Here is a 16,010-nt window from a genome sequence, read left to right as displayed (position 1 = left end):
ACAGTCCTCTTTTAACCAAAGCAGGGAAGGGTATTATATATATATACCAGTGACCAACTTCATTGGCTCCCTGGAATGACACACTTTGCATGATTCATATATATTTCAGTATCATTATTATTTTATAAATGCCATTTAGGAAGTTTGTAACCAAAATATATTAGAGCCAGAAATTTACAGTTGCCTAAAATAATAATGTAATTGCCTTTATATATTATCTGGGCACCAATATTGGTTTTTTTCCACAGTACAGTTTTTTGGGGGGTTTTTTGTTTGTTTTTTTAACATAGGGGATTTTTTGGCCATAAAATGATAGAAACTTAAAGGGACAAAGTCACACATTAAACAGGCATTTTTTTCTCATGTGTGAACATGAAAATTGATTCTACTGTAAATCAGACCATGAGGAAGATAGGAAGCAGTGAAATATTAACTCAATTATTATCTAAATCAGATGCTTTACCTGTGCCTGGCAGAGGAGCACTGAGATTTACCACTTTGGTTCTCTTTTTCTTTGGAAAAGCAGAGGATTTCTTTGCTGGCTGGGAGTTAATCTGTCCCTGGAGCCCCACTGTGCCCAAAGGAGACTTGTACCTGTCTTTATAGGGCAGTGCTAAGAGTAGTAAAATGTTTTGCAGCGTTTTATTCACCAAATTTACTGGAGTTTGTCCATTTTTGACAGTGCCTTCAGCATCACAGCCCTCCTTGGCAACTACTTTGTGCCCTGGCTGGTAAATTTTCAGGCTCATTGTGCAATGAAATGAGGAAATGCCTAAAAGCAAGAGAGTACTGACTGATGAACAGTTCTTTTAATTATTTTTAAAAGTTATCTGGTAATGAACTGGATTATATAAAGAGTGATTGTGGGCTCTGCACTACTTTTGATACCTCAGTTGAGGTTCTGGCCTTACTTTTTAACGTGGATTGTTTTCCTGCAGCTCTGTAGCAAAACTAAGAGAATGAATGGAATCTCTTATTCCTTTCCAACATAAGGCTCAGGCTTTCCTTATCCAATCCCTGCTTTGCTGCTGATTCATTCCCATGGAATAGCAGTTTTCCCTGGCACTTCCCAGTGCACAATGAAAGACTTCCCACTGCTTTGGATCACAATCTGGGAGTGCTCTTTGCAGTGTATTCTATTGATGTTACAAGGCCCATTCATTCATTAGCCCATCTATTAACATGAATATTTTAGCAGAGCAGAGTAGTTAAAATTTTCCAAAACAGCATCTATTTAAAGGTTTTCTCACCTCTAAGTGTCTTTCAGCCCGAGCTGTTTTCCAGGCAGAAAAGCAGATTTCCACACCGTGGTGTTTGACTGATCTGCACATTCACGTGCCCAGCGATAGTTATTAATGATTTCCCACCGTGAGCTTTTCTGGGAACAGGAATAGGAACAGGCCCTGGAAAATCCAGGCAGCATTAGGAAATTGCAATTTCACCAGCTTTCTAAACTGAAGAGCTCGGTTTTATAATTTACTGCTGTTAATGGGGTGTATTTTTAAAGCGGCTCAATTCCCATGATGTTCGTGTGAGTCGGGCAGAGAAATCCCCTGCGACACTTCCCAAATCCTGCCCCCAATGTGTGCTGCAGACTGAATCCTGAAAACCAGCCCCTTCCTTGGGCTGCTGACCTGTCTTCAGAGAAATGCAGAAGCACAGAAAAAGCACTTAAAGCACTAAGATTTGGGAATTAGCCCCCGTTTTTATCTCCAGTGCTCTTTGAGGGGAGCTGTTTGTTAGCAAACCGTCAAGAACGACAGGGTTGTGTTGGGAATGGGGTTCACCTTTCTCCCAGTAATGAACACTGTGCCCCTTTGTTTCAGATGCCAACGTGGACGTCATCTACATCTGCCCCCTTCCTCTGAGTGAGGAGTTACTGCAGTATTACAATAAACTCCTGGGTCTGCAGGCAGCTGTTAGATCTGGGAACCCCGAGGACATGGGTGACCTGCAGGACAGGTTCAGAATTCTCACCCCTGAAGCTATAAACAGCTTCCCCGTGAGTTTGTCTCCTAATTACTACAGCTTGAGGGATGCAGTAAAATTAAATTGGAAATTTTATAACTTGCAACGCTCTGGTACACATCAGTGAAATATTATTGCAAGTTTAAGGGCTTTACTGATTAGACTACTAGTTAGAGCATTGGAAATAAATATCCTGGTTTAGCTTTATAGGCTTGGTTGAGATAGTCCTATATTGGCTATTTGTAGGCTGCTGTCCCTCCTGACTCTGTGCTTGGGACTGGGAAGTTGATAGATTTATATCTCTAAGCAAATCATAGCAATAAACCATTCTTATTACTCAAACTTTATCTCTGGGTAGCCCAGCATTCAATCATTGCTGTGTTTGCACTGTTTCTTGCAATTAAATCCAGTGCAGAGCTTCTTAAAGAACAGAACTTAAAACAAGTTAGGTGATAATACAGAAATATTGGTTTGGAACTGAACAGAATAATACAGAAATATTAGTTTCAATAATACAGAAATAAGGGTTCCAGAAAAATAGTAGTACAGAAATATTAGTTCCAATAATACAGAAAGAAGGGTTCCAGAATAATACATAATAATACAGAAATCTTAGTTCCAAACCTGTCCATTCAGGTTTAACTCCATGTGCTAAAACATGATCTAAAAAGAGACCTTAGTTAATGTACTGTGTACAATGTTTGTAAAAATGCTGCAGTGCAGTGAAGACTTTTTACAGTGAATAGTTTTATATTGTAAATATTAAATCTACGGTGTCTTAGCTGGGATTTGATTTTTGTGAAACTTTGTGGCAGATTTAGGGTCTTTACTTGGAGCCCTGCTCCTGTTTTTAATATTTTTTTTTTCTTTTTAAATTCCATTTTAACAACTGTAGCTGATTTTTCTCTGGATACAGAGTCATTTTCCAGTACTAACTACCAAATATTGGTGTATTAGTGGTGAATTCTGTCTGGGAAGATGGGCCATCCCAGGTTTTGGGTGATACCAGGTTGAGGTTCACCCTTGACTCTTTATTTTAATCACTAAATCCTCAAATTAGCTTGTTTTCATGAACCATGTGTTCTTTACCTTCTAATAACTGATGTGTCCAAGGGATAGATCTTCTGTGTGGAGAGGAATCTGTGCTCAGAACTGATCCTTGGCCTCACTGCCAGTTCTGGCTGGGGAAGAGTTTGAGCTTTGTAAGTTCTTTTTAAGGATCTTTCCTCTGGGTTATTTAACAAAAAGCTTTTGTTGCACTTAATGTATCTACATTTATACCTAATGAATGCAAGTGTGGCTTGAAGGCCACCTTAGCAGGCTCCTTTTAGAAGCACAAATCAGTCTTGTCTAGTTTTCCAGCAGTTTTGGTGGGACTGGATGGAAGGAAAAGCTGTGGGAAAGACAGAGATGGTCCTGATTTTCCACAAGCAGAGGATCAAACCTGGATGGTGCTGGCTTTGCTCCTCGTGGGGAGGCTGATGCCAAGGGCAGCTCCTCTGATCTTGAGGAGTTTCAAACAAAACAATAACCAAGAACCAGCCCTTTGGTTCATCTCCTGACTCAGTTCTGGGGAGTCCTGCAGGAATTCTGAGGATTCCTCGGTCCTGCTTTTCCCTGCTCTCCCTCCCACTGCCATATATCATGGCAGCCATACTCTCAAAGCAGGAATGAACCAGATTTTACAGCCTGTTTCCTGCACTCCTTAATTAACTGTAAAATCCATTATTGAGAGACACAAAGCAAATCCCATCCCTCCATCCCCACTCGTGGCCCCAGGGAGGGAGTGACCGGGGCTGGGAATTGATCCCCTTCTCTCCATGGCACAGCTCTGCCATGGAACCTATGGAATGGGCAGCTCCCTGTGCTCAGGAAACACGGAGATCAGAACCTGGTTACAACACTCATGGAAGGGAAAAGGCTTCAGGAAACTTGTTTGTTGTTCTTAATGTCCTTAAACTTCTGTGGTTCCCTTTTTCCTACTGGAATTTTGGAGAGTATCCCATTTCTCTGATGGATCTCCTCCCTGTCCTTGCAGTGTCTGCTCCTTTGCAGAGAGGTTTGGGCACTTTGTGGAGCTGTGTTTGCTCTGAGAAAGCACTGAGAAGAGACAGAAGGGATTCCTTTTGCCCACTTCCAGGGGCTCCTCCATCTCATTTTCCAGCATCATCCCCATCCTAGTGATGGAATCAAGATTTATACTTCAGTCCCCGTGAAGGAACATCCAGGACTTGGAAGGAAAATATTCTGGATTCTCCAGTCCTGGAAATCCCAAGAAAATCCAGGATTTACACTATCCTGAAAAAGAATACCTCCTGGCTGAGGCCTAAATTGGATGAAATCTCAGTGGGGAGATGATTTGCTTCTTGTTAGGATTATGTTTTGTTTATGACAATACTGTTTATGACAATCCATACATGTGGATTTCTCTTGTACCCTTTTTCCGTCCCTCTGTGTCTCTTATCTCAGTGCACCTCTATATTTTTGGGAAGATAATTAGGATATCTGCAAATAGAAAACATTTATGAGGCTTCACCTGCCATGACCAGTGTCTAGTTTAAATTCAGAGGTTATAGGATATGTCACGAGCAGCTTGTTCAGCAAAGGATCTTCTTTTTTAGGAGAAATGAAAAATTCCTTGCAAAAAGTTGGAACCCTTGTACTTTAAAAAGGCACAAAACTCCTCCCCTCTCCTCGAGTCCTCTGCAGTTGTTTAGGGTTAGTTGTTAGTGGAATGGAAATGTATGTCCCCAGTAATTTAATGTGAGCACTGAAAGCTTTTGTAAATCAAAGTGTTTTATTCTCAGGGAATCATTTAAAATACCACTGAACTGTATGTGAAATACTTTCCCTGCTGTTGAGGGTGGGGGGTGTTCTTAATTTTTGTATTGATTTTCAGGAGCTCTAGAGTTAAACCGTGCCAGGAGTGTTGCTGAGATGAATCACTATTATCCAAAGGCCACCAGCCTCTCTGCCGACTGACAGAAGGATAATTCCACATGGATCAAATAAATACAGATGTGGAGTAATTAGTTCTATTCCCAATGAGGCCATTTCCAACACACTAAAGATGTGCACGATTATGGAGCCTCACCCCAACAGCTTTTATCAATTTAAACTGCTAAGCTACAGGATGGGTCATAACCCAGCCTGCTATTAATAATGGATTTATTGTGGGCAACGGCAGGAATCAGGTTCAGGGCGTAGGAAAAACACCTTTTAACAAGAGTGATGCTCTCTTTCTCCAGCAGCATCACATGTGCCTGGCCACTCAGCTCAAGTACAGTCCCAAGACAATGCAGAGGCTCCGGGTTCTCCTCCGGAGCAGGGATGCCTACGTGGTTGGGGGGGTTCCCCACGCCGATGACCTGGCGGTGGCCGACATGCTCGACGTGCCCGTGCTGGGCCCGGGGCCAGAGGTGGCTCAGCTCTACGGCACCAAGTCTGGCAGTAAAAGGATTTTTGCCAGTGCTTGTGTGCCAACCCCTCCTGGAGAATCTGACATCCACAGCAGGGAGCAGGTAAGAGGACGTGCCCTGGGGTGTGACAACGTGCGCTTGGTGGGGTGCAAATCTGGATAATTTATCTGTTGATTGGAGCCTCGCTGGGTCTGGTCAAGTCTTGTGTGAGGCTGGGTTCTTTCTTGCCTCTAACTGACCAATGAAATGCACTTTGTGCCCTAGTCAGGAAGGAATACAATTCCTCTGGGATTCTTCATGGTGTCTTGAGAATATATGTGTTTGGTCCAGTGATTGCAGAAGTTTGTGCTGCTGCTCCATGGGTGAAGTTATGGCCTCAATGAATTAGTTTTACCAGAGACTGAAGGTAGAACAAGGATTTCTGGGAAAATGAAGGGAAAATTTCTTCCACTTATGCAACCAGCTGTTCAAAGTGAGGTTCTCTGAGCACGTTTGCAGCTGAGCATCTTTGTACCCAACCTATCGTTGCTAAATTCATTGACCTTGTTGGCATGACCAGCAAGAAAAGAACAAAAGATCCCTAAATTAAAATTACAGGGCACAGGACTTTTCTGTGCTGTGTTTCCACGTTTATTTTGCAGGCAGTGCCTCAATATTTTATTCTTTAAGCTGATGTTGCAATTTGCAATGCTATGTCTAAGTATGATGTTTTAAAAACACTTTCGTGGTGTTGTGACATCTCCTGCAGGAAAATAATCACTGCCAAGGTTTGTGGGTATTCCTACTTCTTCAAGAGGCTTTTCACATTGCTTTGCTTTTTATTAATCACCTTTAACACTGAACAATCCAAGCTGCACAAATACATTGCAACTTCCATGGCAGATGAAACAAATACATGATCAATGACCTGAAAAACAGCTGCTTGATTTATTTGATTCACGTAAATTATTTAACAGGACTTTTGGTTCTCACCACAGGGTTAGGGAAGTCTTACTTCTGTTGTTTCCTTGTATGAAATATTGACATTTTAGGTTAAATAATCAAAGCAAGGTGACACTATGGTAAAGCACAATTCAATTTTCACTTAAAGATAGCACATAATTCTTTGTGATTGGTGCAGTCTTTACAGTATTATTGATCCTTTTCATTACTGTAGGGGAGCCATCAAGAAAAACGCATTTATGTGGTTCTCAAAAGCTACAAATGGAACACATGTAATTGTATTTTAGGTCAATCTTAAAAATCTAAGTCTAAAAAAGAAGGAAACAAAAGCCCCCCAAATGACTATGTAAAATGTAGAAGACTGTAGCCAATGCACCAAGATCTGATAATACTTTTACCAGGTTCAAAGTCATTTGCAGCTTCTAAGAAGCTAATTGCATCCTGCACCAGCTGGGCAAAAGGCATTTTAAAGCCATTTAAATCTGGGTACATACACAAATAAATAATTAGCATTTTTATAAAGCCTGCCTGGTAACTCCTTCCTACATTTATAACCTTGTAATGTACTCTCCAGTAGGAGAATTTCACAGCTGTTTTGGCTGGTGGGAAACTCTGGCACATTTTTGTCTCCATTTTGCAAATAGTGTCGTCCATCCCGTGTTGTTCCCTGTCACAAACATTTATTGAGCGGTTCTGATTATCCAAAACCTCAGATCCTCAGCAGACAAAGAAGCTTGGGCAGGCAAATCCCTCTCTGCAGAGTACAGGGATGCAACTCCAGCACGAAGGCCGTGGAGCCTTCACCAAAAACCATCCAGGGTTGTTTTCACCACGTATCCAAACAGCTGTAACAACACAGGCATCTCTGAGAAAATGAAACCATGTTTAGAAAATGAAACCATATTTAGAAAATGAACTTTTGAGTCCAAATGTTTGAGAGCTGGGAGCCTGAGGAAGGGTTTGATGTTGTCATTTGTGCTGTCGTTGCTCCCCAGCTGATCCGTGCCCTCAGCCAGCTCATCGTGGACAACGTGGAAGTGCAGCGCTGGGTGTTGAAGATGGATGAGGAACGTGGAGGAAATGGCACTGCCTACTGTGATGTGATTTCCCACTTGGAATGCTACCACTGGCTCCAGGAGGAATGGCAGAGCCACGGCCCTGAGGGGTGGAGTAGGAGCCAGGCACGTGTAAGTAACAAAGGAGCATCTTGGTTGTTGTGTCAATGGTCCACTGAGGGTCCTCCTCACTTAAATCTCTTCTCTGGGCCTTCATTTTAAGGTAAATGTTGGTTATTGCAATCCAGACTGGCTTGTACAAAGCAGTAGGTAACACTTAAATATTCCAAAACATAAAGGAATGACTGGCATTGTAACTGTGGGATACCTTGTGTGTCGTAACACTTCATTCCTATGCAACAGTGGGCACATTTTACACAGTTTTTATCCAAAGTGAGGACACAGAAATGAAAGTATATAGACAGCAGAGCCTATTTAATTCTGTAATTAAAATTGTAGACTTATAACCTCAGTCCTACAAACATATCTGTAGCAAATGCTATCAAAAGACAATATGATAAACTAGGATAGTTCAGCATCCATTTTCATCATAGAAACATAGAAATTTGGAATTATTGGAACAAAGAGCTGGATGTAGTTGAACAACACTAATTTGAAGCCACCTACAAACCAATTGGTTTTAAATCTGTTTCTCTAAGGATTATTTTTTCTGTCCATTTTGCCTCACTAATAGCTTTTAAACCTTTATGAGACAGAACACTTGAGGTCTTGGAGATCATTAGACTCCTGCAAGTTTCATGGGTGTTTAGGTAAGGAGAGAGATCTGTAAATATTTAACTGAGGGAAACATTATAGCATGAACTCAGGCACTTGTAGATTCCTAAGAATCCCCAGGATTGAGAGGCTGGAAGATGATACATTTCAACCTCAGAAAAATCCATATGAAACCAGCCTTCATTAGTTCTGGCATTCAGAGAACTATTTGTAGTTTAAATATTCATTGGTATTTAAATGTGTTAATTTCAATAAGCATTTGATATTTCTGTATATCTTGCCAAATTCATTCCTAATGTAATGGTTTTAAAGCCAGAAGGAATGTATCCAGAAAAATTGTTTAATTTACATAAACTACTCATTATAGCTCTTCTGATTTTTTTAATTCCATCAAAACTGTTTTGAAATTTGGGGTTGATTGAATTATATTGTGTATTAAAATTTCAAATTGTGCTGATTACAGTTCTGCTGCATTTGACAACTGCAAAGTAATTCCCCATTATAAAGCAGAGTTTATGATATAAAGCTGAAGGGCTAATTTCTAATCTGCTGAAGATCCCTCACTCCCTGCAAGTCAGGCAGGATAAAGCAGAGCCCTGGAGAGCCATCCCAGTGGGAGCATTGCCTGGGATATAAAGCTGATGGTATATCCAGGTCCTGCTCCCACCTCCTGAGTCATGGCAGCAGACAGGACTCAGCAAGTCTAGTTCTTTGCTGGTGTAAATTCCCAATATAAGTGGCATTCCCTAGGGCTGGTATTCCCATTGCTATGCCTTTTTAATTCCTTTCTGGCTAAGTGACTCTGCATAAAGGACACAGTGATCCCAACCTTTCTTTGGTTTCCCTTTATACTCCAGTGACCTTAAGCTTTGATGCAACCAGGAATCCACCCATTAACCACCCCCTTAAACATAAACCCGTGTTGGAAGTTGGGAAATACATATGGAATAATAAATTTCATCTAATTTCCTGGAGTCAGCAGGAAAGCTTCCAGAAATCCAACCCAGGATTAGAGTGGACTTTGGCAAAGTGTTGCCCAGAGAAGCTGTGGCTGCCCCATCCCTGGAAGTGTCCAAGGCCAGGTCGGATGAACTCAGAGCAACCCAGGCTAGTGGAAGGTGTCCCTGCCCATGGCCTGGGGTGGAATGAGATGATCTTTAAGACCCCTCCCAACCCGAATCATTCCATGATTCCATGACTCTAAAGTGCTGCTGTTCTGAACATCTTGAGTAGGTGTGTTCACATTTTCCTGCCTCCCTCGTTTACCCTCTTTTTGTAGCGCAGGAGACCTTTTGGATACAATGAACTGCATCTCTCCTGAGCCTCACCATCGAGAGCAGGGGATTAAAATCCTCCTTTGTTAAGGAACACCGTAGTAATGATACACATTTCAACATCAAAGCAGCAGTTTGTGAGCACAGGAATGCTTTAATGTCCTGTTGCAGTGGGGAGACCTGTTCCTTTTGATAATGAAGACGTCGTGTCACCGGCGTCGGCTGCCACACACAAAATGTGTGCTGGCAGGTTATTAAAAAATTCAGCTTCTTGATGAAAGACTATCCTGCAGGCAAGGAGTACAGTGAAAAGCCTCTCCATTCTGGTAGAATTATTAGAAATGAGAATATGACTGTGAGCACTAAATTATGTTAATACTTACAAATAGCATCATTTGCATAGCAGTTTAAGACACGATACCCAGATTTTCCTCAGTGGCATGTAGCAGGCAACAGATTAAAAATAATGTACTTTGCGAGTTTGAACTGTGGCAAAATCTCTTCCAGCTGAAAATGAAGCTGATTTTAGAGTCCTCATTTCAAATAGCACGTTGGGCAAAGCCAAGTGCAGGGCAGGGTTATGGATGGGTTTCACCTTGTTAACTTAATGCAGCCTCTGAGTTATCTGAACAATTAATTTGCAACTGCATAAAGGGTTGAATTCATAAACTACATGAATGTCTCTGGAAGTCCATCAGCTCACTGTGCACTGCTGAAATCTGTCAGCACATAAAAAAATTCATCCTGAGGCCCAGAATCCAAGGATATTCAACATCCAGGGAACTGCTGCCTCCACGAGTGCACGTTTGGCAGTTGTGAGGTTGGTTGTGGAGATATTTTCCAGTGTGGAAAAGAATATCAGGATCTGGCCCTAGTTCTGTGCAAAGAGATCAGTGAGTACTGAGGCTCCTCAGCAGTTTAATTGTATCCTGTCCTGTGAACAACTGTTGTAAGGAGCAAATAAATGCATTTTTTACATATGCATGTAAAGTGCTCTTCTGCCATTCTAAAATGATTTTCCAACCTCTCCTGTACCAAGTCAAGCTTCACTTAGTCCATGTGTAGCAGCAAAATTGGTTTTGCTGCTGTAAGAGTAAGCAAATAATTTTTTGAAATATCTAGACAAAGATATCCATGATAACTATTAATATGTGCTGTTCCAGAGTGTGTAAGAAGCTGGGCATTTTGCTCTTGTTGAGAGTCAGCACTTCAGTTTTTGGGAAATCTCACCTAAACTTATGTGGACCCTTGCTGGGAGACTATAAAGTCATGGAAAATCATTAATTGTTATTGCTGACAGTGTCTGGCTTAGAGGGATTCTGAGCTGCCAGTGGTTGAGGCTGGGTGAGTGTCTGAGGAGTGGATATGATTGCTCTGTTCTTATGCTTCCCTGAATATTCCGAATTTTGGGACTCAAAATGTCACCTCCAGCTCCCAGATTCCTCTTCCCTAGTAGAGGAATGATTACAGGAAAGACAACATCACTTTCCTGTTAATCTTGCTTTTTTCTTCTTTTAAAAATTCCCCTTTTACATCAAATAATACAGGACTGTGCAGCATCCCATCCTCTTGTATAACTATAGAACTCTAAATAGTAAATCACTGGATAAATCACTACTGAAATTAATTTTAGAGTTATCTTTTATTACACTGTGACTTAATTAACCACCAGGACCAGCAACAGGATGTGAGTTTATCTGCAGCAAGTCTAAAGATAAATCTAAAGTCTCCAGATCATGCTGGAGACAAAAAATATAAAGAAGAGCTGAAAACCCAAGAATAGAACAAGACACAGAAAAACAAGCAACAAATACTCTCTCAATAAGCCATTATGATTGGCCATAGCTACACAACCATTTCAAAATTCTCCATTAAGTATCTGTTATAGAAAAAAAAAAAAGTGATTTAATGTCCTTGGACAGCCCCTGTTAGAAGTGGGAGTGTTTGAATCTCATTCAGGGGTTTGTCTCTGTTCCTTCTCCTTATAATTTGGTTAATTCACTAAAATGAGGAAATCAAAATCTTTTCAAAAGATGACAAATACAGAAAATGCAACTTTTAGTCTGAGCAAACATTTGGATGCTGGTTGCAGGATTTTGCAGGGATTGCTATTGGAAAATAGTAATGCAAAATGCTGACTGTGCCTTTTAAATAAAACATTTTTACTCAGCTTTTGAAAGTCCTCCAATAAATAATAGGGAAACTTCGGGATTACCTGGAAACCAGGAATAGTGGGGAGCAGATTATTTCCTAGAATGAGTTCCATGCACTCTAAGAAAACTGAAGCTTCCATCCCACATCCTGTTTCTTTCCTGAGTTAAGGAATTCAGAGTATTTGTTTGCCAGCAGGTCAGAATAAAACCAACCAAAGTACCACCAAAAATGTCATTTTAGAAATATGGCACTGCCAGCACACTCCTTCCTGACCTTCTCTGAACACAGTAGAGCTTCTAACACTGCTTTTTTTTCCTGATTTCTTTTTTAAAATTGATCTTAATGTAATACCTAAAGCCTCCCCAGGGAGTTCTTAAGGACTCTTTTGTACACATGGAATTGCAGGTGTGGTATTTTTCCAGCCTGAAGAGGGCCAGAAACTCTGACAGATCTACAGAAAATGCATTTACAGCATTTTGACAGGTTTTTAACATTTCTTTTAACTGATACCCTGTTTAAGAGGAGAAGAAAAAGAACCCAAAGAAAATTTTTTTTTTCTTTCTGAAATCACATTTTTGGACTTCATTAGAATCCTTTCTTTAGAGATACAGGCCAGAAAGGAGAGCAAGTCACAAAAGTGCACTAAACTTAAAGAGATTGCAACTAAATTAATTGAGAAAATAATATTAATCTGAGGGCATCAGAATTGTTTGTGCATTTGCAGAGAACTTATTAAAACACAGAAAAGATGCCTTCAAATATTGCTTTTTTTTTTTGGTATAAGGATTAACATCCCAGTGTCCTGAACTTCAGAAAGAGATTGATTGTGTAAAAAAATAGAGCTGCAGGTTGTTTTGTAGTGTGAACACTCCATCCTAAATAAGTGAAATATTCGTTGTCTGGAGTTCTCTTTGTTTATTAATTATATCCGTGTGTCTGCCATGATGTTGTTTCTGGTGATTCTCAAATCTGAGGTAAAATAGGGGATTAAAATCAATAGAATCAGGTGATTGTCAAATCTCTTCCCAGGGGATTGGAAGAGAGAGAATCAGGTGACTCTCAAATCTGAAGTGAAATTGGGGATTAAAATAAATAGAATCAGGTGATTTTCAAATCTGAGGTAAAATTGGGGATTAGAATATCCAGATAGAATCAGGTGATTCTCAAATCTCTGAGGTAAAATAGGTGATTAAAATAAATAAAATCAATTGATTCTCAAATCTTTGAGGCAAAATAGGGGATTGGAATAGAGAGAATCAGGTGACTCAAATCTGAGGTAAAATAGGTGATTAGAATAAAATCAGTTGATTCTCAAATCTGAGGTAAAATAGGGGATTAGAATAAATAGAATCAGGTGATTTTCAAATCTGAGGTAAAATAGGAGATTAAAATAGATTCAGGTGATTCTCAAATCTGATGTGAAGTAGGTGATTGGAATAGAGAGAATCAGGTGACTCTCAAATCTGAGGTAAAACTGGGGATTAAAATAAGTAGAATCAGTTGATTTTCAAATCTCTGACGTAAAATAGGGGATTAAAATAAGTAGAATTAGGTGATTCTCAAATCAGGTAAAATTGGGGATAAGAATAGAGAGAATCGGGTGATTCTCAAATCTGATGTAAAATAAGTCATTAAAATAAATAGAATCAGGCGATTCTCAAATCTGAGGTAAAATAGGGATTGGAATAGAGAGAATCGGGTGATTCTCAAATCTGAGGTAAAATTGGGGATTAGAATAGAGAGAATCAGGTGACTCTCAAATCTCTGAGGTAAAATAGGTGATTGGAATAGAGAGAATCAGATGATTCTGAAATCTGAGGTAAAATAAGTCATTAAAATAAATAGAATCAGATGACTCTCAAATCTGAGGTAAAATAAATCAGAGTTGTGTCCCTTGGTTAAACTGAAGCCCCGGTCCCCGTTCCCAGCCCGCACCCATCGGCTCTGCAGCAGTTGGGCTGTGTCCTATTGATTTAATCTGCTCCTAATCAGTACATAAAGCTATAGGCCTGCAGTGTTAATTTTTCATATGCTTACAAAGTACCCTTTGATTTTCTGTCACGCGTTAATTACAGCGTTTTGCCATTAAATAGGAAGCTTTGTGTAAACTAATTACTAGGTAATCATTGTGTACCGCGAGCGTGCTGCTCGTACCTTTTATTTTATCCTAAAAACACACACATCTCGCAGTCTGGAACCACTATACCTTCCAGCCATTAGCTCTCACTAATTCATAGCATTATTGTGGGAAGATTGTAGGAGTTGTAATTGTTGTGGTATCAGTGCTGTTAATTACCGGAGTAAACAGTTGAAATGGTGCCAAGGTCTATTGTACAAGGCAGAGGAAAGGAGGTTTAAATGTTACTTCCACCATCTGGGGACTGGAGGAGAGGCAAATGCTAGAAAACAGCAGTGAGGCAATATCAGAACTCCAGCTCCGGGGTTTGAGGCCATATGGATCCAGAATATTTTGAATCAATTGAATTTAAGTGCCAGTTTGTAGCAATAACAGCGTGGAAGGAGAGGATAAAGCAAGAGCACTAAAGAAATCTGAAATGTGGTAATGTTGTCGCAGCCAATAAAGTGCCTGCTTGGATTATTTTAAAAATGTTTGTTTTGCTAAAATCCAAAAAGTAACACATAGGCAACTCTGGGAATAAAAGGAGTTGAAGTGTGTGTTGTTTGTGGAACACAATGCAGGTTTTGTCTGACAATTCCTGTAGCATTACAGCAATTGCCATAAAATTCCTGGGAAGTGACTGTGGGTTTTCTATATGATGCTTTTCTTCTTTCTGAAATCACGTTTTTTGGAATTCATTAGAATCCTTTCTGTAGAGATACAAGCCAGACAGGAGGGCAAGTCGCAAAAGTGCACTAAATTTATGCAGATTAAAACTAAATTAATTGGGAAAACAATATTAATCTGAGGGCATCCGAGTTGTTTGTGCATTTGCAGAGATCTCATTAAAATAGAGAAAAGATGCCTTCAAATATTACTTTTTTTTTTTTTTTGTATGAGGGTTAACTTCCTAATGTCCTGAACCTACAAATGCTGCATTTGAAATAAATATATGATTGGGTTTTTTAAAGAGAGATTTTTGAAGAGCACGATAATTGTTTTCTTTGCTCTGAAGGGAGATGTGGGGAACCTGGAAAATGCAGAAGCTGCACCTCGCACGAGGCACATTTTTATGCATAAACCAGCAATGCAAGTGGATTTTTTGGATTAAAATAGCAAACTAATGACTAAGATTATACTAATTTCAAATTAACATGCTGTACATAAAAATGCAGAATTCTTTGAGAAGTTCATAGCCCTTTCAGGATCCTTTTTGTTGCTGATTTTTGGCAGCACAGGCTGCAGTGATTTGATATTTGATTTCCCTGCATATATTGTTCTCCAAGCTGAACAGGGATCTGGGAGCATATTGTGCTGCCAGTTTAGGAGTGTTCCGAGGAAATGGGAAGGATCTCTCGTCCTAAACAATCCTGGTTTATTTATTTTTTATTGGTCTGTTAGCAGATGTTGGAGTAGTTCAGGGCACAATGTAAAACATGTGCTTTTCAATGGATGGTAAATAGGAAAGTGCACAATGAAAGGAGCAATTGGGAGAGGGTTTGGACCGGGGCACGGGGGAGGGGTTGTGGGGGGTTTTTTTGTGTGTGTGTGGCTGAATTTAGAATTAAAAGAAGTGCTTGATCTTTATATATTGAAATCCTCAGCGAGCGGAGTGACAGCGTGAGCCAGCCGAGAAACCCGCGGCCCCATGTGGTGTGAAAAAAGGAACAGCAGTTTAAGTGCTGCAAAGTTGAAAGGGAACTGAGCTCCTTGTTCTCGTAGTCACGGGAAGAGGCTGTTTTGTGCTGCTGGATTGAAGCGTGGCAGATGTGCCTCAGCCCCACAAAAAGCCCCCGGAGCCGGAGCGACCCCGGCCCCGTGTCCAGCCCCGCAGGGAAGGAAGGGCCGAGCTCCGCGGAGGCGCTCGGAGATAATCCCGGTGAAGAGCGGAATTCTGTGCGCTGCTCCCACCATTCCCCTTAATGCCAGTGGCAGCCCCGTTTGCCAGGCAGCTGAAATGGCCCATTAGCTATCAGGGAAAATTGTCTTTGCTCCTTTCAGCAGATGGAGCAAATATTTTACAAAGCAATTTTACATAGGAAAAACATTTGTGTGGCTGGGTAATGACGGCTGTTTTACATGATGGTACCTTCGCTCCGAACGCCCTTTCCCGGCTCGTGCAAAGGCAAAATTGGCACTTTTTAATTTTAAAATTTGCAGCTAACGACGAGATGCCTGGGCTTTAAATCAGGTGGCAAACTTTAAGCAGATAGAGGGTGTTCAGTGTGTCGCTTCCAAAACCATTTCCATTTTTATAAACTTCTCTCATTGTTCTGCTCGCTGCTGTAAATTGTGTTTCTGGCCAGCGTGTACCTATCTGAATTAGGAAAAAAAGTATCAAATC

At 40.5% G+C, this 16,010-nt stretch overlaps 1 protein-coding gene across 11 annotated transcripts in view; it reads left to right on the top strand.

The window, feature by feature from the left end:
* IQCH (IQ motif containing H) overlaps positions 1–16,010 on the top strand; it is a 57,224-nt gene that overhangs the window by 17,230 nt on the left and 23,984 nt on the right. For 10 of the 11 annotated variants that reach the window (XR_001877269.1, XR_001877270.1, XR_001877272.1 and 7 more), the window contains 3 exons: positions 1,827–2,002; positions 5,217–5,489; positions 7,325–7,516. Coding sequence is in view for 2 of the 11 variants with exons in the window: in XM_017830330.1 (XP_017685819.1) it covers positions 1,827–2,002; positions 5,217–5,489; positions 7,325–7,516 (641 nt within the window). In the remaining 9 variants the exon portion in view is untranslated. The remainder of the gene's footprint in view (positions 1–1,826; positions 2,003–5,216; positions 5,490–7,324; positions 7,517–16,010) is intronic. The other variant, XR_001877271.1, reaches the window with a different exon arrangement.

Source organism: Lepidothrix coronata, unplaced genomic scaffold (assembly GCF_001604755.1).
Source record: "Lepidothrix coronata isolate B3197 unplaced genomic scaffold, Lepidothrix_coronata-1.0 Scaffold176, whole genome shotgun sequence".
Lineage (NCBI taxonomy): Eukaryota > Metazoa > Chordata > Aves > Passeriformes > Pipridae > Lepidothrix > Lepidothrix coronata.
The sequence above is the reverse complement of the archived record's forward strand: the minus strand, read 5'-3'. Positions and strand labels throughout refer to the sequence as shown.